Raw genomic sequence first — 25,611 nt, 5'->3', positions numbered from 1 at the left:
TGCTGTGGAGGGACATCGGACCGGCGGTGCTTTTATTTTGTACATACGTGAGAGCTGAAGGTTTGTGTTGTTGTTGCAGAACACAGCTGTCTGTGGAACCACAAGTCCGAGAGCTACAGGAACCGTCTGCTGAGACAGAGTCTGCTGGAGACGCTGAGCACCCTCCTGTCGGACAACGAGCCGGTCCCGTTCACAGGTAACGCTGATTTACTGCCGCTGACACAACAAGGGCGCTGTGATGCCGACACAAATACTCCACGAATAAAACCAATTAGTACCAACGGATAACGCTGCGCAGGTTTCATTTGGATGGTGCTTATTGATTCCTAAACAGGTGGTTTAAAGAAATACAAACAAGTCAGTGCTTTTGTACCCTACAGGAGGATGATCGTGGGGTGCAGCCAGAGAATGGGCTGGCAAAGTCAGACTATCGTAACTCCAACCACCTGCACAATCGAGAATCCCAAAAATTGGAATCGACAAGCAGAATCCGAGTCATAAAATACAAACGATACCCAACCCTTCCAATGGGCAGTAACTGAGGAGCTTATGGTGCTGCATTTTAATTGATTAGGTTTAAATTTTAAAAGTTAAATTCAGAATGACTCCTCACATCAAGTGTTTTATGACGAGGCCAACGTGTTCTCTGGTACATTGTCTTTATATACTTTAATTACATCTTTATTTCTTGTACTTTTTGTCCTGTGTCGTCTCTATCTAGCTGCTGTAACATGTAAATCTCCCCAGCGAGGGCTCAGTAAAGTTGTATCTTATGTTATCTCCATTCTTCAGTGGAAGACATAAAGACAAAGTTCAGGAACTTGCGAACCATCTTCCAACGGGAGCACAAAGCGGTGAGCTCCAACAAAACCTGTGGCTCCGAGGACTTCTACCTGCCCAAGTGGAAACATTACCGCGAGCTCATGTTCCTGTGCGACTCCTGCGACGAGGACGAGCGGCCCGACGACCTCCACTTCCACGGGCCGCAGGAGTCCAGCCTCCTCCACCTGGACGGCCAGGCTCCGCCCCCTTCGCTGCTCTACCACGCCGCCAACCAGAACGCCGCCAACCTGCACGGGGCGTCCCGGAGCCTCGACGCCCCGCCCTCGCCGACTCCCCCGGACTCCCAGCGCTCCTCGCCATCCTCGTCCCCGTCCACGTCGTCCTCGCTGACGGACAGCCGGGTGTCGGGACGCAAGCGGGCGAGCCGCCGGGCGACGCCGACCACCAACGAGGTTCTGGACTTCATGAGGACGTTCTGTCAGAACCAGGCGGTGTCGCCGCACGCCGGCTTCCTGAAGTACATAGAGGAGTGTCTGAACGAGACGCCGCCGGACAAAGTGAAGAAACTGAAGAAGAAGATCATCGAGACGATCCACAGCATTTCAGAAGACGTTTAGCGTCCGTCGGAGGAGCTCGTTGAGTCAACATTCCTACCAGCTGTGATAACGGTACTCACACGCTGTCTTCTCATTCCTACTTGACACTCGGTTCATTTCTTTGTGCTGAACGATGAGTCCCGTGTTAAGAAAAGACCCAAACAAACCTTCAGCCTCGTTGGTTTCTACGTTTAGAAACCACTCACGGTAGTTTAATTTACTGAGCAACGTCCACTAATTTCCCTCCAACAGATGAAATTATGTGCGAAACTATACCACTATTCCTGCAGCGTCAGCAGCAGAGTAGCAGGGCGGACCGTAAACAACCAGGTCTTCTACTGGAGATATTTGTGTGGTGCTTCCACGATGCCAAATTCAATACCAAAAAAAAAAAAGGAATTGAATGTATTTGAATATGAACAATATGTTAACACGTACGACACTCTGTGTTGGTAAACTTATCAACCAGAGCTGCGGTGAGCTAACGTCATGAGCCTAAATAAGCTAACATTAGCCACAAAAGTTCACAAAAATAAAACAACATTCAAGGAAGCGCGTTAATACACGTGAAGTAAACGACTGAGACTCACTCGGCGTGAGTTCTGCACACAGATCTGGACTTCAGTAGCTGACTTTGTTTACATTCTGGCTTCCGGTTGTCTAGAATTCATCCCTGAAAAATATCTCCAAACACGACTTTTGCTGCCTGTCATGGTGGATGTTGGTCTCCAGCATCTTCAACATCCCACAGAATAACAAGAGCTTTGGCATCGCCTTGGTACCAAACAATCGTCCTTAGACTGGACTTCTGGGGTAGTTTTAGGATACGAACGTCCCCTTCATGGTGATAAAGACAGGCGTTACTGCTGAGGGCTGTACCATGAAACAAGTCTGATAAATCCGGGTTTTCTTTGTGTAAACTGACTCGACCAAACTTCATTGATTCAGCGTTCTTTATTAACGGGTTTCTTTCTTTAGACTCGCATAAAGGGAGGCATTTAATGCATTATGTGATTGTTCTTCCAGACAAAATGGACCGGTAATGTGCTGCCTCCTTCAGTCAGATGAAAAAGGGTTTTAAGATAGAGAGATATGAATAATGTTGACATTTATGAGGTAAAAAAGCGCCGCAACTGCAAATAGAAAACCGTTAGTCCAGTAAGTTGCTTATTTCTGACTTACTGCTGCACATTAGAGCTGAACTGAAGAGGTGCATTTAAATCCTGACATGGTGAAAGAAACGTGGAAAGCAGTTGAGCTTTTGGCTAAATCAAGGTCAGATTAATGTTATTGATTGAGTATTTATGATAAATACCAGCAGACTAATCAGTTTTCTAATCTGTATTCTATCAGCTGCAGTTCAAGTCATGTCAAACAGACTTGGCAGCAAATCAGGACCAAGCTTTAAAGAAAATATTAAGGCATTTTCAGCATCACCACCTGAATGCATGCAGGTTCCTGTGGCGACACAATCCATCGAGCATCGATATGCTGGAACTGCTCGTCTTCATTTAGCACGATCACAAACAAACAGCTTAACAGGTTCGGAGATTTAACTTATTCCGAGAAGGTTTGGATAAAGAGCGACGCTTCTTCCAGCCGATTTATATCCCAAACTCTGACCAGAACCTCCTCCAGAGCAGGTTAGCTCAATTGGTTGCCATGGTGATCTAGCAGGCTAAAAGCTAAAAACTCAGACTTTAGGCTCAACATACCTGGCTAACCTGCTAAACTGGCTTCATAGCGCAGCCCTGTCGCCATGTGTAGCGTCTGAACAGCAGGAGTGATGGAAAACCTCTGGAAACGTGTTACAGGTTGAAGCTAATGCTGCACTGTAAGGCTCGTAAAACCAAATACAAACAGGTCAGAGTGCTCCAAAACTTTTTCTGGGCTTTTAGCTTGATGTAACATTGGATGCTAACATGCCACCAGTTAGCGTGTTAGCATGTTTTAACCCTAACCCATGCAGTAGCAGGCTAACAGAGCCGGAGATGCTAACATGCCATTGATACCTGTATGCGCCTTTGAATTAGTAATCCGATTGCAAACACACAGAGATCTGAATGCTAACGCTAGCGAGTTGCTAACTGGATTATTGACTTGCCAAAGGTTGCAGAGAGTGCAGCGCTAATTTACGTCTTAGTAGCGTGCATAAAACACAACTGAATGATACCAAAAGACATCATAAGGAGGTGGTGTAGTGTTTGTGCCAAAGCGTCGACCAGACTCGGAAAGATAACTGAACGAAAGCTGTTAGCATTAGCTTCAATACCTTGTGCTCAACACACAGTTTTTATCCGATGATTTTAATACCGGTGACGAGATTGTTTCCAAAACGGAGCATCCACCATTTAAAATGAGCGTCAATACGTTCAGTTTTGAGGTTAGAGGTTTAATAATTAAGGACATTTTCTATTGTTTTTGCTTATAAAACGTTATATTGTTCAAACCTGAACAGTTCAGCCATAAAAACAGTTTTTACTTGACTTGAGGAAGGACAAACTTTCTGACTTGTCAGCTTTACCACATCGTCACCAAACCGGTTTAAGGAAACGCTGAGTTTTATAAAACGACACTGTCAATAGAAACTGACCTTGTGAAGATGTAATCAAACTTTTAAAGTGCGTCTTTATTATTTAACCTGCTATTAAGGCAGTGGGTAATTATAATATTTAAGTACTGTAGCTGCTTTCTGTTCTGTTACCAGCCTGAACACGTTACATGTGTTTTTGTGGAGATTTTATAACCAGGATAAGTTTGAGCTGTAAAAAAAAAGAAGTTTATAAACCTGTAACTAGTCGTGTTGAAAATATATATATATATGTAAAGATATTTGCATGTGAGGAGTTTATAAAGGAAATTCTGGACTTTTCTGTTGAGGTTTTGGTTAAATCAGGATCTTTTGATGCACTCAGTTTTTTTAAAAATATGTTTTTTGAATTGCACATTTATATATGAATTGTTTGTTTAACGTTGGGTTTAGACTTAACTCGGTGCCTTATGAGAATCACAATAACCAACCACGGTGTGTACGGTCAAATAAATGTACCTGTATTAATGTCAGTTCCTTCAGTTTTCTTGTCTTTTTATCGAACCGGCTCCACAAATCTGCACTGCTGCCACCGGGTTTACTGGAAAATGGGTTTAAGTCTCAAGTCCAGCAAGAAAATTACAATTTCAAAGAGTTGAAGTTGGACAAAGCATCTGAAATGTGCCAAATATTATACAATTGAAATGAAAATGATCACCAGAGCTCCTCTCCATCATCATCACCACCTCGTATCTGTATTACAGTGAAGGTTCATCGTGTTGAGAAGCAGATGGTTGTAATTCTCTTACACTCCTCTAGGTGGCGATCTCTGATCACACACTGCACGCTGATGACTCCGGTCTTCAAAGCCTCATATTTATAGCGTTAAATATGGATATTTATAAAGATATTTGTGAGATTTTAGCTTCAGATATCAAATATTTTCAGAGGTAAACATTTTTTTAATCGCTTGCCACTTGGAGCAGGATTTTTTTCTTTTTGAAATTTGAGTTTGTTTTGAATGACAATATCTGAGGAACTATTAAAGATAAAAACCTGAAACTTTCGCTGTTATTTCTCATCATGTCATTGATTAAATTTGTAGAATAATGGACAGGTAGCTCGAATCGTTTCTGATTATGGATGAGTTGAAAAAAAGTGAAATTGTTGTGAAAGGTTCATGTATTTCATATTAATGCTTTTATTTTTGTGATACGGCTTGTTGTGCCTACTCAATTATTTATGAAAGTTTGCTGAAAATAACATTTTAATTTTTGTGACCAAGTAGTTCATATTATAAGCTATTCTAGATTTTTAATTTTGTATTATTGTGACCTCAGAAAATATCACTAGTTGACTTCTGGATTATTATTTTTTTGTTAATATGAGCTCAAAGACGGGACTTTTTATATTTCAACCCATCTACATTTACAGATTATTTGATCTATTTGTGCAATATTGTGAAATAACAAAGAAGATTTCAGGTGTTTATCTTTAATAGTTTCTCAGATGTTGTTGTTCAAACAGCCTCAAATATCAATGTGAGAAAAAACCTGCTGAAAGTGAGTCGACGGGCAGTTTTTACAAACTCTTATCTCAGAAAGTACTTAATAAATCAATCTACAATTTTTGCAGAAGGCATTTTAAATATCCACAGTTTATATTCAAAAAGTCTGAAGCAAATCAGCGATGGTGGAGCAGACGGCCGCTGATGATTTGAGAGGACTACCCGTCGTTTCTCCTCTTCTGTTTGACTTGAAGCCGTCAGACTGAGCTTCAGGTGAACAACGTCTCAGTTCTTGGACTCACCTGCTGTTCCGCAGTACGTCACCTGAACCTTTTGTTTTTGATCCACAAACCCGTCTCCTGTCTGTTCTCGACCCCGTTGACCTCTGATCCCTCCGTTAGCCGATACGCTTGATGACGCCTCCGTGAAACCGCATTCCCAAACGCTAACACGCCCAAGGAGCTGCTGGAATCCGTTGTCCACGTAGGGTCCCAGCCAAGTTGAATCCTGAGTTCTCCGTGGCTCTATCGCTGCCAGATCGCTGTATATACAAAGCCCTGTGAGTCATTATGAAGCTGAATCGTTGATTATAGCTGCTTGAATGAAGACGGTTTATCAGATGTGATGGTACATTACCCAGAAGGCGAGTCCACCCTGGAGGGTTCAGATGATTCAGGTGTGTTACATTCAGGCAGATAATGTAGCCTACAGCCGATAAAGCTACAAAGGTTTGGTAAGCTCACTTCTGTCTAGCTCCTCACCCCCAAAAAGCCTGAACGCAACTCGAGTATTAAAACTTCCATCACGACTCAACGAAATCTTTCCAGAAACCTCGACTACTTTACCATCAAGCTTGATAATACGAGTGCTCAAACTCTGTCAACTGTACAAACTTGTCATAAAATGCTGCTTTTAACTTGACTAAATATGCTCCAGACAACCTTCCTGCCATCCTCCAGGTCTTAGAGGGCATCCCAAGACATCCTCAGGTCAGATACACACCAATCAGACACCAGTCATCAAACAGGTAAAGTGAATAACACTGATTGTCTCGTAACAATCTGATCTTTTGTTGGGATATTTTGGATCCAATAACTCATGTGGATTTTACTTCAACATGTGCCCACCCGAACATTGTTGCAGACCGAACACCAACAGAGTGCTCAAAAACAGCTCCAGGATTTACAAAACAGCCCGAAGAAGTTGACAGAGCCTCCAAACTACCCAGATCCCAACCTGATCAAGTGTCCACAAGATGCGCTGGAACAAGGCCCATCCATAGAGGCCCAAACCACCAACCAACAGGAACCAAAGGAATTTGGAGACCCTGAAACGCTGAACCACTTTAACTGGTTATTTTAGGCAAGAATTAGAAGATGTTCTACTCTCAGATCCTTCCAGATGTTTGAAGTGTGCAGGCGTTCAGTACAAATCTTCAAACTGACTCAATCTTCTCCGATGACCTTCTGGTTAAAAGCCAAAACTCTGACTGAATGTACGACTGAACTGAGTCAGTGGAACATCACTGCATTGCTAACAGCGATGCGTTCACTTCCTGATGCGTTCACTTCCTGATGCGTGTATTTAAGCGTATTTTACCAGTGATGCAACCACCTATCTGAGGTTTTACCCTTTCTCTACTTTCAAATCGAGCCTTCGTCATCTTTCAGCCAACAGCTGAGCCATGCTAGTTGGGTTCTGTACCAGATTGTCTCGACAGATACTGGACGGGTCACCGTGATGTTTGGTAGAGGTGGTGCAGAAAGGATGAATCTTACCGACCTATCAGAGCCACTTTTCCGTTCATGCAACCAGCGAGTAAAGAAATACTCAAAATCTGCTGAACAGATTGGATTTATGCTCAGACGTTCATGGTGACCAGATGTTGCGTCCCAACAACTCTGCTAATCCCATGACTACTCCCCTCTAGTGCCAGCATGCAGCCAAAATCAGTGCTTTTTAAGTGACAGTCCGATATTGGCTCAGACATTCCTATCTGGCGCCATTATCAGGGGATAACTTCAGTTTTCCCAGGGTTTTGGTTTATGAAGCGCCTGCGTAGCTAATGACATAGCCTCAGGACTACTTGGTGTTGATTGACATGCTAACATGCTAAGCTACAATGTAAAGTAAAACCTCACAAAGCAGCTAGCATGGTGGTCAACTCTAAGTCTTGTTTCATTTCTTACACAACTACTGTTGCTGCTTTTCACCCAACCAATCATATATTAGATGGAGCTGTCACCATGGTAACCCAAACATCCCTGAAGCCTGGTGGTGAATACTAGCTTCGGCGGGACTCATAGGTGACTTGGTGGCCTTCCTCACAGCTGCCTTTCCCCAAAAACCCTGAAAAATTTAGGAGAAGCTTCCAATACGTAGTGAAATGGTCGTAGTTTAACCCAAAACGTGACATTTTTACGAAACCTGACCAAGGAACTTTGGTGCCGAACTTCTAAGGTTTAAGAGCGTCCAACAAACCTTCCGAAATCTGACCAGTTTTGGTGCCTCAGCGGAACCAGAAAGTCAGTAAAAACCCTAAAGTGAAAGGAAACTAGGTGGTGTTTTGGCCTTTACAGGACGGTTCTGTCCTAATAATGTGGACTCCTTTCTCACCATGTCGCGGGTCAAAAGTTACGTTTATTCCAAAGCAATCCCATCAAACCGTGTGAAAGAAAGCAGTTAAAGTTGTGTAAGAAGGTAACGTTGTGGAGACTTTATAGTCCAGGTGAGGCGTACCGAGGCCTTTGGTTCGATGCCACACTTGAACCCGACTCTGGCTGCCATTGTGAACCGTGTAAAGGATTTGATCCGGCAGAACCTTTTAATCTGGTTTTCCTGCGGTAATCTGGTCCCAGTGTGAATGGGACCAGGGTTCAGTGTGCTGTGGAGGATTGGATTACCACTCATCAGCAGGAAACTCAGGAAACACTCCCTCTGCCTTCAGCCCCGCAGCGCTCCCTGTCTTCATACTTTCTCTTTTAAACTTTCTCCCTTTTCCTTTTTTATTTTATTACTATTCCAGCTCAAAACCTTTCTTTCTAACTCTGCTGTTCCGTCTCTCGTCCATCCGTTCCTTCCGTCCTCCCTCTCTGTCTCCCTCTACCTCGCTGCACCTCTCCGCTCGCCTTTCTCTTCGCGCACTGAGTCGCAGTAAATCCTATTGTGATGCTAAACTGATTTTCGGAAGAGAGAGAGACAGACAGATAGAGAGACGCGCAGGAACACTGAGGCCACTTTGGATTTCTCTTTCCGCACATCTCCTCCGCTTCCACCTCGTCGTGAAGCTTCTCCTCTCGGTAAACTTTTCAACTTTTCTCCCCGCGCTCCAGCGGCCGGTTTCGGGGTGTTTTTTCTGGGGAGGAGGGGGAGTCCGTGCGCCGGGAGGCTCCGTGCGCAACAGGAATGCACTTTGCAGGAAACGCAGCTCGGTGCTCGGACACCTCCTGCTCTGTTTCCCCCTAAAGAGGAGCTGTGGATGAGAACGGGCGATGCACCGGTGAGGGATCGTTGTCGACGCACCGGTTCTCCCCGGAGACAGAGCGCTCCCCCCGGCCGGGCATGGAGAGCGGTGGCCGGGCGGGGCTCCAGCAGGCGGCGGCGGCGGCGGCGGCGGGCGGAGGAGGAGACGGAGGCGGCTGGGTGCTGGTGGAGGCCCGGCTGCAGGGAGGAGCGCCGTGGGGCTTCACCCTGCAGGGCGGCCTGGAGCACGGAGAGCCGCTCATCATCTCCAAGGTACCGAGCTTCTGGCCATGTGTGGCGCACAGAAACAACATCTCCTGTTTTTAATCTTAGTGTAGCCGCAACATGTCAGCAGCAGAAGAACCAGTTCTGTTAAATAAAAGCACAAAAAACTACAAAAGCAGCCTGTGTGCTGCAGTTTAAAGGTCCTCTCCAACTATTTTACTGTTACACCTCCTTAAAGTTCTGAACCTGCCAGCAGCAGATTAAAAAAGGAATCAAAGCAGAGATGTGCCACCAATAATCAGTGCTTTACATGAACATGAAGCTTTGTTTTGTGCATTTAAAGTTGTTCATGTCAATGTTCACGTCCTCAGGTTTTATTTCTGCACATCATAAATAGTTCTCCTACTTTGTCATCACTGCTCTGACTGTCTGTTGACTTAACGCTTGCTTTCTCTCTAAATCTTATTATATTTCTTTTTAAAAAAAAGTCAGCAAATCACTGCGGTCACATTCCTTGCCAATAAAACTGATTGTTAAATCCTGACATGGGGCAAACTCCAAAAACAGTGGCTCCTACATTTCCCACAATGCATCCAGCAGCACAGCTTCATAGAAACTCCTCTCTTTAACTTTTTGCTTTAGATGTTTGCATTTTCCAAACCCAAGCCCACATGTTTTCCAAACTCCTGAGCTCTAAAACGCTTGTAAATCAGTAAATAATTTATTGATTTCCATATTTAGATGTGATGCTTTTGTGTTACAGTTGACTGAATGTACGACGTTCTACATTCACTGTCTGCAAGTTTACATCGTTGTCCAGCGTAAAAGTTTATCTTCTGTATTGTAAAGAAATTCCACGATGGAACAAAAATAATACAGCATCTAGTGTATGCTCCTGTCCTATCAATCCCACAATGCAATGCACCGGACATTAAAGATGCCAAAGTGACGATGAGAATGACAAAACATCAACTCACTGCTCGAGTATTTAAGGAGCACAGAAGGAGGGATTTCTGACAAACACTTTGGTAAAGTCGTCATTCAGTTGTCATTCGACGAGCCTTGAAACGACAGCATCTGAGTTAGCTTAGCACAGAAACGCTCAGCTCTGTTGGTTTATCTGCCTGTAACATAGAGACTGACCTCCAGTGATGCCCCTGCTGCCCTTATGGCCTCATTTTATTAAAATGCAAATCAGGCTGCTGCATGTATGTACGTACGGGTGCGTGTCTGTGTGGACGTTATTCTGGGCTGGACGCCAAGCGGCTGTAAAATAGGACAAGAATGTGAATAATGTGTTTTCCTGGGTGCTTTTGGACACAATCGTGCTTTTATTTTGTACTGTACTCGGATCAGTGTTGGACCCAGCAGCAGCCTGATGTCTGGCTTCAGTTTTTCTCTTTTTCCTTTTCGCTGCTTTTCCCTTTCAGATTCCATATTTGCTCTGTTTGTCTTTTTACTGTCCGTGGCTCTCAAACTGCAGCCACTTGTTTCATGCGCATTCAGCTCATGTCCAAAAAGGGGAAATGCGGGAAACACTGGAGGGTTCACCAGATTTATAACACTGAGGGAGTAAAAATGAAATGAAATCTGGTTTCACTCGCTTCCTTTGCAGTAGCTTTAGGGCCACCTGACTGGAAAATGAGCTTGTCCGTCTCGATTAACTGGCTCTTTTTATGTTCGTGTTGGGTTTAAGTGTAAGAAATGCCTGCTCCTACACCTGGTTGTCTTTGTAAAGATCATCCGTAGTGAAAATCCTAAACCGCATCTCCTCCCTCTCAGATTTGCAGACTCTTCTTCCAGTGACCTGCTGAGTAGAATAAAAGACATTTGGTCCCGTTAGCTTGTTTACGGTCGATTTGTGGTCGATTAATGCAGGTGGTTCAGCTCAGGTTAAATGTGAAGCCTTCATGACTGGCACCAAACTGTTATATGTGCCATAGTTACTCCTTCACAACACAGGTGAACCGTAAAGGTAAGAGTTGAACAACTGATCCATTTCAAACCGAGCTGGGCGGTTCACTTCAACACTTACTGATGTCTTGCTGTCGCAACTGGATCATAAAGTGATCAGCTTTTATAAAGCAATAGTTACAGTAAAGATAAATGATAAACATATATTCAGGTTAGTAGTTTGCTGAACTCTGATTGGCTTACTTAAGTGGACTTCCTTACCGAACTCATCGTGCCTGAGTAATTTTTAAAACGACTGACCCAACTCTTGCTGGTTCCACCCAGTCAAGCTGGGTCAAGGGTTGGGTTTTGGTTACGAAGCGCAACAGACTATAAAAGATGGACCTGCATTCTTACCAACAGCCAGCAGGGGGCGACTCTTCTGGCTGCACAGACAAGGTCAGTTTGGGAAAATGACTCGACTTCTAACTGGATTTGTTCCCTCAGCAAATGTTTCCCTCGTGAGTTTATGGTCTCTATTGGTAGTTTCAAGAGTTTTTGAGTACAGTCGAGCGTTCATTTTGTAAATTATGGTTCCGTTTAGAGGAAAATAGACAATAAAGGCGGTTATGTTTTATGGTGGGGCCACTTCTACTACTGTACAGACGTTCGTAGTGTCTTTGAGTTCTCAGTCAGATCCAATGCTCATTCCTTACATCTGGTTTTAAAAGATCAAGATGGCCACCAAATGGCAAACTCAAGGTATTAAAGCTGTAGTCCTCTAACCAATGGGTGACATGACAGCAGCTACGTCCATCTTTTATAAAAACAAATTACCCTGTGAAGACTTCTAGATGTAGCTCGCATGTTTGGGCTCCTTCAAGTCAAACTTGAGGTGGACGACGGTAAAGGTTTGGTTATGGTCGGGTCTTTGGATTGTCAGAGCGTCAGGTATAAAATGTTACAACAAATTACCTGAATAGTGGATAAAAACACCAAAATAAGAACCACAGTTATCCTCAAATGTCACGCTAGTCCACTGGTTTCCAACAGCGAACAGGATGATTTAAAGGAACACTTTAGCTGTTTATGTTGCCCTTTAGTGCTACTCTACCTTTGAAAACAGTTCAACAACATCCTCTGTGGTCCTGAAGCAGTTTGGATGGTGTCATACTGATAAAATCAGAGTTATTTCAGCTTGGATTTACATCAGAACGCCTTTGTTGCAAACTGGAAGTGCGGGCTGAAAGACAGGGAGGATGTGCTTGACGAAAATACTGAGTTCCATTATTGGAAATGTAGGATTCAGCGTTTTTCAGAGCTTGAACCCTATCAGGGACAAAACAAGTCAGGATATTGTGACGTCTGGTGCTTGTTTTTTCCGTTTTTTTTAATGGATTGGCAGTACTAAATGTGCTGGAATACCACTCTTGATACTGGGGACTAAACATCAGTACATTTTAGCCTCAGGACGCTGATTTTTTTGCTCTTTCTTTTTTGTTAAATACTGGAAGAATTCATCTCTAAATATCCTTCAGATGAAACCTGCTAAAAAAGGGAAAAAAAAGACTCTTTGGGAGAACTTTCTTTTGCATAACTCATATCCACGCTTAATCTTTAACCTGTGATGAAGGGTCACAAGTAGCTTCGTTTTCCCAAGCTGGCCAGGTTTGCTGCAACTCTGTCAAGTCCAGAGCGCTTCGGCCGAGCCCCCCCACTGCTCTCCGAGGATATTTTCCCAAATCACACAGTCTTTATTGATTAGAGGAGGTATGTTGTTTCAGTCACGGTATGAGCAGGCTGAGCCACTCTGTTTAGATATCTCCGTCTGCAGGATAATGAATTTCAGCTGGAATACCAAAGTCACTGACACACACACACACTTTTGCGGAGTTACTGGGTGATTCTGCGGCCCTTATTTGGGTATATTTATTCCTGAAAAAGCCAAACAGCGCAGGCACCGTTCTGCAGGGCTCAGGGATGGTTTAGATTTTAACACAGTTCTGAGAGGATGTTTCTTTTGCCCTTCACATCAGCGCAGCTCATTAGATGCAGCTCACATTTGTGTTGCTTTTAATGGCATATCAGCGTCAGAGCGGATGAATGTGAGCAGCTCATCTCCGTCCGTCAGCAGCCTTGGCCTTCAAATAGTGTTTTGACTTGTTGGAGGTGATTCAAGTCACTCGGCACACACTGTACATGAGCACTTTCGAACGCTGGAGGTGCAGCGTGTGGGCTAAAACACATTATGCTTTTGTTGAAACGTAACACATGTTGTAATTCAGATGAGGGCCAGGCACACCCTGCGAGAAATTCTTGGCAGTTATTTTAACATTTGAAGAGTCCCAGATGGGCGGGGTTTATTGTTTCAGAATAGAGCTCGATACCTTTTGTCGATCACAGGAAAGTATGTGAAAACAACTATCAAATGTGGTCACGTTCTGGTGTGAGTTACCGCATTTTACCTCCTGGTGGCCAACCTGAACTTTCCCAGGTTACATAATCCCATCCTTGTGGTTATTTACAGGTTCCTGAATTCGAGGTCAGATTTGTTACTGGAACCAGACAATCCTAATTTGGAAAAAAGAGTGGGTGGACACTGATGGAACAGTCAGCAGCACCCAGAGTGTTTTCTGATGGGACATGAACAGTTTCCTTAAACCATAATATCTCCTTCACAGAGCAATTGTTGTATAAATCTACATTTAAATTCTTGCCTATAGAAGTAAGATTATACTGTAAGGGTTGAACTTGATGTGTAAAGTCTGGATTGATTTTGTTTCTGTCAAGAGAAGTTGAGGGCTTTTCCCATTCAAGTCAATACAATCAGATTATTTGCTAGATAAGCATCTAGTGGCCACAACGGGAACTGCATCTTATTCCTCGTCAGCAGCCAGTTATGTTGGTCGCCACTTGGTGACTTTCAAGTAATAGCATTGGGGAACTTTAACACCTCAAGTTGAGCTTTTTGGACACTTACTGTTTGTTTATCTCATTTTCTTCACGCTACATAGAAAAAATATGCCTAGAACTGTTTGTATTTCTTCAATCGCGGTCATCTTGGATGAGGCTAAGAACAGGATGCAGCAAAGTAGGTCAAAGTAGTGATGGGCAAAATGTTTTGGTGGAGCATTCACATGCAGGAAGGCAAGCATTGGCCTTAAAATAAGAATTCACTGTAAAAAACTAGCAAGGCTGCTTTATTGCCAAACCTTGAAACATTCAGTGTGGTGTCTCGATGGTTGCAGATGTTGTTTCCTGCAGTGAAATTAATGATGAAAATGTGGAAGTGAATGGGCAGGAGAAAGCGATGTGAAACGTGTAGCCAATGGCAGGCTTCCTTGGAAGATGTCATGTCGTCCATCTTTATATCTAGTCTGTCATTCACTTTGGGGAATTCTTGCACATCATGGTGGCCATTGGAGAGTCTCATGAATCTTACTTTACTAACGCCAAAAGAGCGTTTATCCTTTGTATATCAACTTGCACAGAATGTCCGTAATTCTGCATCATTTGTCTAATTTATGCTGCTTTGGGACGTATACATAAAATCTTACAGATTATAATGAAACCAAGTCTGAGCATCAGATCTGAGAGGCACCAACATGGTCAAATATGGCGGATTCTCCTTTATTGTATATTCCTCTCCTCTTTATATTCCTGTTAATATCTACTACGTTTTTCTGCCATTTACAGACACTACAGATTTCCAGGATTTTTCCATTCGTATAAAAAAAGCTGGCATCCAAAGCAGTTGGCATTTATGTCATCTGTAGCTTTATGACCAACGGCCCGAGATAACAGGAAGAACCAGAGCTAGTTGACCTTTGAACTTGTTGGGTCTTGTTAGGTTTTGTTTTCTCAAGAATGTGGCCAAACTTTTACCGATGCCATTTACAACCAGCTGATCGCTGGGCCTCCTCTTTCATATGCAGTCTGTAGTGTCTCACTGCAACGCATTTTATGTATTTGTTCTAATCCGGGTGAGAACCAACCAAAGCTCACTTTGCATGAAATGAGAATCAGAGCCAGAAAACATTTTGCTTTACAATCGTATAACTGGTTCATTTACAGCGAACAGGCATCAGGTCTGAGCAGTTTGTTCAGAGACATTTTGACTATCTCACACTGAGCCTCACAACAAGACGATGTGACCTTTATGGAGAGAGACACTCACTGATAACCAGGCCGATGCAGACGTATGCTCTGATACTGTAGCTCAACCTGACAGGCTGCTAAGAGGCATCACTGTCGGCACGATAAAGCAGTTGGGTCATGCTGATACGTACAGTATTCCTGTTAGTGTCAGAGTGGGAGTTTCAGCCGGATCATCATCACTTTAGACCAAATACAGGAGTGATGATGTGGGAAATTTGGGACTGTATTTGCTGCAGTTTTTAACACTTCAAGGTCATTTTTTCAGTCAACGTTATAGAACAACATGGTGGGTTAGCTACTACATTAATGCTAATGCTATTAGCATGTACGAAACTGGTACCCAAGTTGAGTATTATCATAAAAATTTGTATTTTCCTGTTGTAATAATGACATAAATGCTAATTCTATTAGCATATATGAAACTGTAGCACTGTATGCTAGCACATGTCCTTCACCTTTGGCTGATGTAAGGTGTCCATGTTCCTACGTTTTAGCCCCAAGTTTATTGTTTTCCGAAAAACTGTAATTTCCCAGTTGCTATTGTGACATAAATGCTAATGCTATGCTAGCACATATGAAGCTGTACTGATATGACGTGAATGCAGCAAAAGGCTTAAGCTAACAAGTCCCAGGAAAAACATTAGCATACTTAGCATGAAGAACAACAGAACTGATCTTGTTTTGGAACTAGTTTGTATTGTGTTAAATAAAAATGTAAATTTATGCTGATATTTCTTTCACATCATTATAAAACGTGTTCTATGTATATGTTTTTATTGAAGCCGTCCATGTTTGCTTTCTTTTGCTAGTAGTTCCATTGGTTTTAGCCTCAAGTTGGGTATTTTCAAAAAGCTAACATGAATGCTAATGCTTGCTACTGTTTGCTAATGTTTGCTTTGTTTTGCTTGTAACTCGATATGTTTTTGTTTTCTGGGCATTTTCAGAAAAAACAGTTGTCATTGTGACATAAATGCTAATGCTTTTAGCCCGTGCAATGCTGCAGCCCTGCATTCCAGCATATTTCCTTTGACTTTGGCTGATATAAGATGTTCATGCTTGTTTTCTTTTTGTCAGCACTTGTATTTATTTTTAGCCTTAAGTTGGGTAGTTTCAGAAAAACTATAATTTCCTAGAGGCTTGAGGCTTAAGCTAACAAGACCCAGGAAAAAAAAGTTAGTGCTAGCATACGTAGCATTTAGAAGACAACTGAACTGATCTTGTTTCGTGGTTTCAAGCTAGTTGAGCATGATAAAGACAAATGTAAATTCAGACTGTCCCATGCAGCCCTGTTAGGAGGATAAATATAGAACAACATACAACCATTATACTATGCTGTTATTATCCAATACGTTCTTTCTCCAAGAGAAAATGCCTCTAAGGTAAAGACTAGCTGGTGTGTTTGGAAACTGTGCTGCTGTCTTGGGTAATACATTTTCTAGGTCAGTAGGCTAGAGTGCAGAATTCTTTAAATTCAGTGAAGAACACCATCTAACGTAACCTGTAATTGAAATTAAATACCACCTCTTTGCATTGCTTTTAACAGTGTAGGTAACGAGCTCGTTAGACAGACACGCTGTTTATTTAATTTCTTGCATTGTCGCTCTGGTATTTTTGGTTTTAAAAAGAAGCTCGCCGCCTCCACAGGAATCCAGAGCGTCACCGAGCAGCGCGTCTGATAAGCTGCGAAGGCTACGGGGGGAAAAAACTCACTAATAATTATGAGACAGACAGGATGTAAGAATGACAAAGCTTCCAGGCAAACAGCCAAAGCCGCCTGCTTTTCCCTGCGCTGACCCGCTTCATAACACGCACACATTTACACTAGCGGTACCAGAACAATGGACGCCTGATAGCAGCTGCCACAGCAAGTGTGACTCAACAAGTTTCATCAGCGCAGAGGTAGAGCCGGGACACGTTTAGCCTAGCTTAGCACAAAGAGGCTCCGCTGGTTTGAGGTCACTGTGTTTGGGTTTTCATGAGCTCGGAGACGTCGTAAAAATCCCACCGCTGAACTCGACCTGCTGAACTTCTGCTGCACTTTGAGGATGAATTGGGAGTTTGGTACCAGATGTAAATGTGAAAATCAAGTGTTTTACCTCGTTAGCATTGCTGTATGGTGTTTTATATACATGAGTGCAATGAGAGGTCAACTCTGAGTATTTCCATCTTTAAACTGCAGCGGACCGATGGCGGCTTTGTGATGATTTCTATGTAATTTTTCATCTTCAGAATCGGCTGAATTACTCTAAAACTACAACTCATGTAGTACAGAGCTGTTTAACTGTTACAAGCGAGGGATAAAATAAGACAAAACTCTGTTAATCCCAAAGAAAATGATTGAGCCAGACACTGATGACGAGAATAAATGTGGTGCCTGGTAGAAAAAGCAATAAGATATAAGTACGATGCATGAATGAAAAGAAAAGTAAGTAAACTAAAATAAAACCAGAGTTGAAAGGTAATACTGCACAAACTATGGAGAAAAGTGATGATGCAAAACATATTAAAGTCACTGTTGTGATTTCAGAGAGGCAGGAACTTTATAGATCTGCACATTCAGTGGGAAGCAGAGTTCTATTAAAACCACTTTAATGTGAGAAGTGATTAATCCCAGTTAAAAATACTTCCTGAAGATGTAACTTTGATGCACAGGGATGAGATCTTCAGCGTTTAATCAATGACTTTAATTACCGGCTGCCCCAGTAACTGAGCTGGATGCCACCAAACGATTGTGCACATTTGCGGGACGCCGTTTTTTTTCAGCATCTGTTGTGTTTGTTGTGTGTGCAGGTAGAAGAAGGCGGTAAGGCCGATAGTTTGGATCAACCGCTGCTGGTCGGGGACGAGATTGTCGTCATCAATGAGGTGGAGCTGACCGGATACCGACAGGAGGCCATCGCTCTGGTCAAAGGATCGTACAAGACGCTGCAGCTCACCGTCCGCAGGTACGAACGCCTTCGACAAGTTAAAACACAAATACCGTCTGAAGATTTTACTTCTAGTTTTGATTCCTCCTCTGGAACTCGAAGTAGCTGCACATACGGTTCTGGCTGTTAGGGTTAAACTGGATATTTCTCTCTCCACCAACAGCCTGAACCCGACCTGATACCTGATAATCCCATCGGGTTGCAGTTGGGTAGCCAAACACTGGCTTGTGTGTGTGTTAGAAAAAAAACGTCAGAGGGTAAATCCCTCTGGTAATGATCAGCAGGAAATTTAGCAACACGGGGGAAAATAGTGATGAATCACTCACACAAGAGGGGCCAGAGTCCACAGATGAAACTGAATATTTCCTACAGCTGTAGGTTTTCTTCAACTAATTCATCATTGAGTGTAGAAAATATTAGAAACGCTGACACGTCCTGTTTTATGATTTTACACTTCATGTTCAGCCCTGGTAACTTAACCAAATGGATCTGGATGGGATTGGACGATAATAAAGGATGTCGTCTGCATAAGACAGTTTAGCAGGACAAAGCAAAACATGCAACAAATAAATGTGAATCAGTTGCTGAGAATCGTCATGTTTTTGTGGTTTCTGAGCATCACAGTGATTCAGTCGAGGTTGTCCATGACCAACAAGAACGACCAATAGCCAATTCTGTAAACTGATAATGGCACCAAATGGACCAAAAACAAACACCTACATTAGAACGATCCATTATGTGTTTACAGGACGACTTCTGTACCTTGTTTCTGTCTTCATAATGGTTCTGATGGAGGTCTATTTGTTAGTGTAGATATATCTACATTATTGGCAAAACATGGACTAAAAAAAACAGGGTTATTTTGACTGTAATGCAGTTTATTATATTAAATTCAACCAACTTCCCCTAAAAAAAACCACTGTGTGAGTGGGGTTACACCAGAGGGTTGTGGTAATGGTATTTCTACTTGATGACGAAATAGTATAAAAATCAGTCACAGTTGGTTCTTGTTAGGTTATCAGCTTTATGCTGATGCTCATAGTTTATTAAGAATCATAAACTTTAGCTTTATGGTAGTAGTTAACCTTTGGTTATGTTACCACAAGGTGATATTTTCACATGCATTTCAGATCTGTGGCAAACTAACAGTGGACTTCTGGTTAACTTTGTGGTAAACTTCTGGTAAACAGTTGGTTTTTAAGTCTCCTTTTGCTGCAGATTTACTGTTTGCAGCGAGTTTGTGGGTGTTTCTGTGAAGCTTGGTGTCGTCCAGGTCAAAAATGTTCCATCCACTCACTACTCCCACCTTTATCTTCGGCTCCACTGTGTTCACACAGATGTTTTTGCACAAAGAGCTCACATGAATGACTTCTTTTTTCTTTTTTTTTGTTTTAGAATTTCTTTCCTTGCTTCCTCACAGTCGGTATAATCTGTAACTGGTCAGGATTCTGCGGTACATCCTGGTTCATAGTCCAAATCAGAGCTGATTGTCTGTAATAAAAGTGCCAGCAGCTGAACTCACTTTATCACCTGCTGCCTTCCACTATTCATTAATATTACCGCAATGACAGATTGTTCCATGCGGTTCATAATAAACTACAGATTAAACTGAACTCAGAGGCATCGGCCGTCCTTTGAAATCCACCTCATTCTTCACACACCAGTGAGGCTGTGTGTAAACAGGAAGTTAGCTTAGTTAGCATGTCGTGTATCTGTAACTATGTTCTTTAACTGTCTAATAAAGTAGATTTATCTCAGACAGTTGCTCTCTTTAGCTCTTGTTTATACCTGACGATACTTGATGGAGTTCTGTTAGCTCAGTTGTTTAGCTAGCATCCTCATTTAGCAAATGCTAGCGTGACCTCAGTTAACCTGAATTAGCTGTGTGTAATTACTGCCACTACATGAACGCTTGCTCACAGGTTTGTCGCAGTTGTTGTTCCATACTGTTGTCCATTAACTATTTTTAATTAATATTTCAGATATTACTTTTCTTTTTAAGCTAGCGTTACGAACCAGCTTAGCTAGCCAATGTCAGCTAACAGCTACAGCTAGCCAACAAAATACATTTTTAATGTGACTGCTAGCAAATGTTAGCACGTTATTTGTTGATAATGGTGCATCTAAATGATTTATGAATCTGACTGCTAGTTCCGAGTTAAGAAGAATTTATTAAATTAGATTTTTTTTTTAAAACGGCTGGCATGATGGAACAAAAAGGTGATATTAAACACCACCCTCTAAAAACTTAAATGAATGCATGGATGCAAGATATAAGTTATAGTTTACCTGTTTAGGACAACCTTTTAAGTTGCAAACATTATTTTTAGTGGACTAGGTTGATAAAAAATAATGTTGGTATTTGCATTAACGTAAACAAACAAAAAAGTCCAGTCGATTTAAAACTAAATGCAAGTCAAGATAACTTAATGAAATTGGCTTGATAACATTTTAATTCACCTTGTGTTCATGATTTCAAGTCCTTTCCTACTAAACACTGGAACAACTTCATTTAAAAAGAGTCTAAGTTTGGTAATTAAGTACAAAACACTCAAAAATTCCTCTTAAATGATGTGGAAATACTGTTAAAACCCCTTTAGTTTATCAGTAACCAAGTGAAAAACGTGCTACTAATCATTAGGTAAACACTCATTACAAGTACCTGTGATTGCAGACGATAAGCTCGTTCGCCCAACTCAGTGCAGTTTCTTGGTTAAACGTGATTCCATTGAAAGTTTGCGATAATTCAAAAAGACTGATGCAAACATTTATTTTCGGGGTTGAACGATTGATTGATATCCAAATCACAGGTTTATTACAAATAAAGCATTGTGGTGCATCTGAATATGATGTTCTCTCCATCCCTCTCAGCCATTTCAGACAATCTAACGCAAGCTTTTTTCAGCTCTTTGTCAACTTGAGAAGCATTTTAGAAACTATATCAGCAGTTTGAGGGTGAGCTGAGGAGTGTGCGTCACGCCACCCAGCATCTCTGCCACTGTTCAGGTAGTCGCGTTGCCAGGTGTGTGTTTGGGTTTGGGGTGTGACTGCGAGCTCGGCTGCTGCTGCTACTGCGGCGTTTATTTACTGGAAGACGCGTGAGAGCCGCAACACAATGCAGGACTTTAGACTTGAGACACGAGGGCCCGGTGTGGCGGGTTGCACGGGGAGGCGTGGCGGCGGGGGAAGTGGAGCGTGTTTTGGTCTGGTCTGCTTCCTGTTGCGAGCTGATGGACAAACGTGACCGTGCACAGGTGTGTGTTTGTCTGTTAAAGGTCTGGTGTGTTTTGTTCTAATGGGTTTGCAAAGTAGCCGCTTTGGACGCTGGGCTCTGGTTTGCATGTTGCGGTCGTGTGCAGCAGGTCGAACTCTGCAGCTGATTTTTGCATAAGAAGAAGCAATCAGTACACAACAGTCCAAAGTTCTGGATGCTGTTTCCTCAAAACAGACTCCACCTTTTATAACTCCTGTCTAATATGTTGTGTAGTATGAAGCTGATCATTTGGACGTCTGATGTGTCACATAGACAGAAGCCACCATGGCGCAGTAGCTGGGATGTGCAGTTTCAGGAAGTAAAGGGGATAAAATAACCACGTTTTAGGAGTGTTGGCTGCTGGTTTCACAAAAATCCTCTGTTCAAATTACCCATTCTGTATTAACAATAATTTTATTAATAAAGCACCTTTTACAAGCACAGTGCTTTACAGACAGGGCAAGAAATAAAAGTAAGATACTCAGAAAAACCGCTGAACAACAAAAGGCCAAACGGAAAGAAGACAGACCAGGAAAGGAAAAAGTGTAGAACCAGACTTTTCAGCTCCGGATCAAATAATAAAATGCCAAACGAAGGAGACGAACAAGAGGAATGAAAGAAAATCGAGGGTGAAGCCATAAAGGCAAAGCTAGAAGTAATAATAACGACATCACATGAAAGCTAGCCAATAAAAATCACCAAGAATGATCTACAGGCTTACGTTGATATATTTGGTCTTATGTATGTTAGTTTGAATTATTCTACTTCATTTATGAGAATTTATGTAGTTTTCTTGGTACGTTTGTGTGGCTTTAAAAACTACAATCCCCATGAACCTCAGCTGCCCTTATAAAACTATTCAGGTTCCTGGGTTCTTACGTTCCTGATGTTGTGCTGTTTGGTGCTTTTGGTCCAATATTAACCACATTAGTACAACTTTTGCTTTCATTAAATTTCTAGCCATTGGCGACACGACACAGAAATGAATTGATTGGATGTTATTTGCTGAAATTACTGTTATATCCGCAGGCTTAAAGCTGTCACTTCTTATAAGACATTTATTTTCTCACAGTTGCTCAGTTTTTGCACCAGTCACTCTGTACATGAACCAGAGTTCTACAGAAACCAACCAGATTGTACTTTTCACATCTCAGACACACTAAATAGCTGCTGTGCTGCAGCTCTACATACAAGATGCAATAAATTAATGTGAATCAGTTCTGAAGTCTGGATTTCCTCCACTAGGAAGTCTTGAGCATTGCATTCTGGGGAATCTTGATGCACCAATTTGTGCATTTTTTTTGCATCGATTCATGATTCTGAGAAGTAACAGTGAGAATTTTAGCCGTTTATCTTCAGTAGATCCTCAGACATTGATGTTCAAACAGCCTCAAACGCCAACGTGAGACTAAAATGGGGTAAAAATGTGTCGATGGGCTTGACATGTCAATCTATAATTTTACAGGTAACATTTTAAATATCCATAGTTCATGATAAAAAACAACTTTTAAGCAAGTCAGAGATGGTAAAGCAGAAGGTTCCTGATGATTTCAGGTGAACTTGGCAGAAGAACGCGACCACGAGGTGCTGGTTCTGGTTTAGAGAGTTAGCAGCTTCTCAGCCTTGCAGTCTGATAACGTGATGAAGGTTTTGTCTCTTTTTGTGAGCCTCATGTTCTCCTTAATCTCTTTCATCGCCTCCTTCCCTCCTCCTCCGTCAGCTGCCTCTCAGGGATCATAAAGGTTTATTGAAGCGAGCTGTTGCCTCACAAGACCAAAGTCTGTGTCGTAAAACTGTGAGAGGCGCTGCAGTCGGTTTGTTGTGTGGCTTTGACAAAAGGCGTGTGGTGTCAACGCCAAACACACCTGTCACTCGCCACACCTGTCGCTCTCTCTCTCTCTCTCTCTCTCTCTCTCCTCCATACCTGCCTGCCTTCCTCTGATTGGTGCGTCCAGGTGAGCCCTGATTGGCCGCAAACAGAGAAACAACGAGGCAGAGAGAGTCTCGGCCACAGACAGAATCATGGCATTAGTCTATTCACAACAAGCTGAAAACAAAGCCGAGTGTTTTCTCAGGAGCTGCACATCAGAGCTGTAAGTCTGTCTGTGTGTCTGTGTGTGGGTTGTTGTTGTTGTTTGTTTTTTTATATTTCTGGACAACAAATGAAAGAAATGAGTAAAGCTGGGTGTGTGAATTATTCACCACATCATGATAATCTATCCAGTGCTGATGGATGTTTTCATCTGACTTCTTCGTACTGCTGCCGTCACGACCTCGGGGTATTTTACACTTAATTGTTTTTGGCCAACAGGTTTCACCAGGTTGTTGGGATTGGCTCTATTAAAGCTTTCAGAGGCCTGCAGGGCGTTTGTTTTGAGCGTAGTATGTGTCTGGACATTTTACCGATGGTTTTCCTTCATCCCGTGACCACATCGCTGACATGCGGAGAAACTGACCTGTGAAAATCCACTTGATTACGACAACATCGGTATATTGGCAAAGTTATTACCGAGAGGAAGACGTTTTATTTGATCTGCCCCCTGATATTATTACTCTCCAAGTGATTTGAAACTGTAGACTGCATATAAAAGATCAACGTCATCCATGGGTTCGTGGACGACTCTTGTAATGCCTCGAGTTTGGCGTTCAGCCATGTTGGTTCTTAGAAACTGGACATAACAAGCCCTAAAGCGTACTCTCTTTCACTCTACATGGAACCATCATTTACTAAATCAACATCACGCTGTGTGCCGTAAGTCTTAAAACTAGCAATTGAGACCATAAACCGATTACGAAAATGTTTACTGAAGTATTAAATCAAGCGAGAAGTGGAGCCTTTTCCTTTTGTAGACGTCCGTGGTCGTGACTGACATGTTTGCCTCTACGGGTAGTTTAAGAGGTTCTGGTTGTCAGCAAGGGCATCCTGGAAGTCTTTTATAATATTGGATCTTCTGAGGAGGTTCTACTGGTCAATAAAAAGGTTTTAAGACTTCTTCTTTTGGAAGTTTTTTAAGAGGTTTTATCGATTACTTAGTAGACTGTATGAATCCTTCAGGATGTTTTCATTGAGGAGGCTCCAGGAGTCCTTCAAGAGGTTTTAGTCGCCAGTTGCAACATTCTAGAGGTCCTTTAGGATTGTGAGTTTCTTAAAAAAGTTCTCTCTTTTAAGAGATTCTACAAGTTCTTCGGTGTATTTAGGTGTCAGTGAGTAAGTTGTACAGTATCTGTCCTTTTGGATGTTCTAGTGGAAACTGAGGAAGGTCTTGTGGTTCTTCAAGAGGGTTTATTTGCAAATGAGAAGCCACAAGGGGCTTTTGGGGATTTTATACTGGACAATACGTTGTTTTAGAGATTATGGGGTCCTTGAGGAGGTTCTAGAGTTCAGTTAAAGTCTGGTGTTTGTAGGGATGGTTACTGCAGGAATTTGCGGTTGCAGTTGTAGACCTGAACCAACCTTTGAGCATGTTCCAATCACAACAGCTACCCCCATAGAACCTCTTTCAGTGCTGTTTTGTTGGTGCGTACTGTGGGGTTGGTACATCTGAGTGATGTTTACATCGATGGTTCCACCTACCACGTGCTCATAAAACTGTAGTTACTTCTGTTGTTGTTGTTTCAGCGTATTCTGAGTTAGTGTTACTGTCAAAGCTGGTGGACCTCAGTGGAACCTCAGTGGATTCCTGTAATCTCATGACTTTCCCAAGATGCTCCGGTGGAAAGTTGCCTCATTTCTTGACAAACACATTGGTGCAGGTACTTCTTAGAACCTTGCCAGGGCCGTGACAAGCCCCTCAGAAGTACTGGTTTGATGCACACATTGTTGTTTGGCCAGAAATAGTTCCAGCATGCAGCTCCGCTTAAACCCAAAGAACCAGCCTAGCTAGGTTGTAGGGTGGAACAAACCTTTGAGCATCCTGTTTGAGCAGGAAAGGCACCATAAAACCTCTTTCAGTGCAAAAAGTGCCTACTGTGGGGTTGGTAAATCCGACCGGTCTCGAAACTGTTTTGGAATATTCTGAGTTAGCGTAGCGCTCAAAGCTGTTGGATCTTACACCTTAATGGAATCAGAAAAGCTGACGTTCCTGTAATCTTTCCCGCCTTTTCCAAGTTCCTGCAGTGGAAGGTTGCTGTATTTCATGTGGGTGCAGGAGCTTTGTCATCACTATGAGGCTGCAAGGAAACAAGCTGCTCAGACGTATCGATCAGATTCATATAGTGTTGTTCTATCATGTAGCTCCTGTTCAACCCACTGATTGTCAACAAGGTACAACGTGTTT

The 25,611-nt window shown here is 42.5% G+C and overlaps 2 protein-coding genes across 2 annotated transcripts in view; both read left to right on the top strand.

The window, feature by feature from the left end:
* Positions 1–79: 79 nt before the first annotated feature.
* Positions 80–4,442, top strand: LOC103373562 (uncharacterized; the record flags this gene model as incomplete). The annotated part of the gene is made up of 2 exons (XM_008303467.1): positions 80–196; positions 793–4,442. Coding segments are annotated over 2 exons (725 nt in total), but the record flags the coding sequence as incomplete, so codon positions are not given.
* Positions 4,443–8,639: 4,197 nt separating this feature from the next.
* Positions 8,640–25,611, top strand: part of shroom3 (shroom family member 3) — a 75,241-nt gene continuing 58,269 nt past the window's right edge. Inside the window, exons 1-2 of the mRNA XM_008303464.1 lie at positions 8,640–9,151; positions 17,945–18,099. Of these exons, the coding sequence (XP_008301686.1) occupies positions 8,978–9,151; positions 17,945–18,099 (329 nt within the window). The 5' untranslated portion in view covers positions 8,640–8,977. The remainder of the gene's footprint in view (positions 9,152–17,944; positions 18,100–25,611) is intronic.

The sequence above is a fragment of the Stegastes partitus genome, unplaced genomic scaffold (genome assembly GCF_000690725.1).
Source record: "Stegastes partitus isolate 25-593 unplaced genomic scaffold, Stegastes_partitus-1.0.2 Scaffold2012, whole genome shotgun sequence".
Taxonomy (NCBI): Eukaryota; Metazoa; Chordata; class Actinopteri; family Pomacentridae; genus Stegastes; species Stegastes partitus.
The sequence above is the reverse complement of the archived record's forward strand: the minus strand, read 5'-3'. Positions and strand labels throughout refer to the sequence as shown.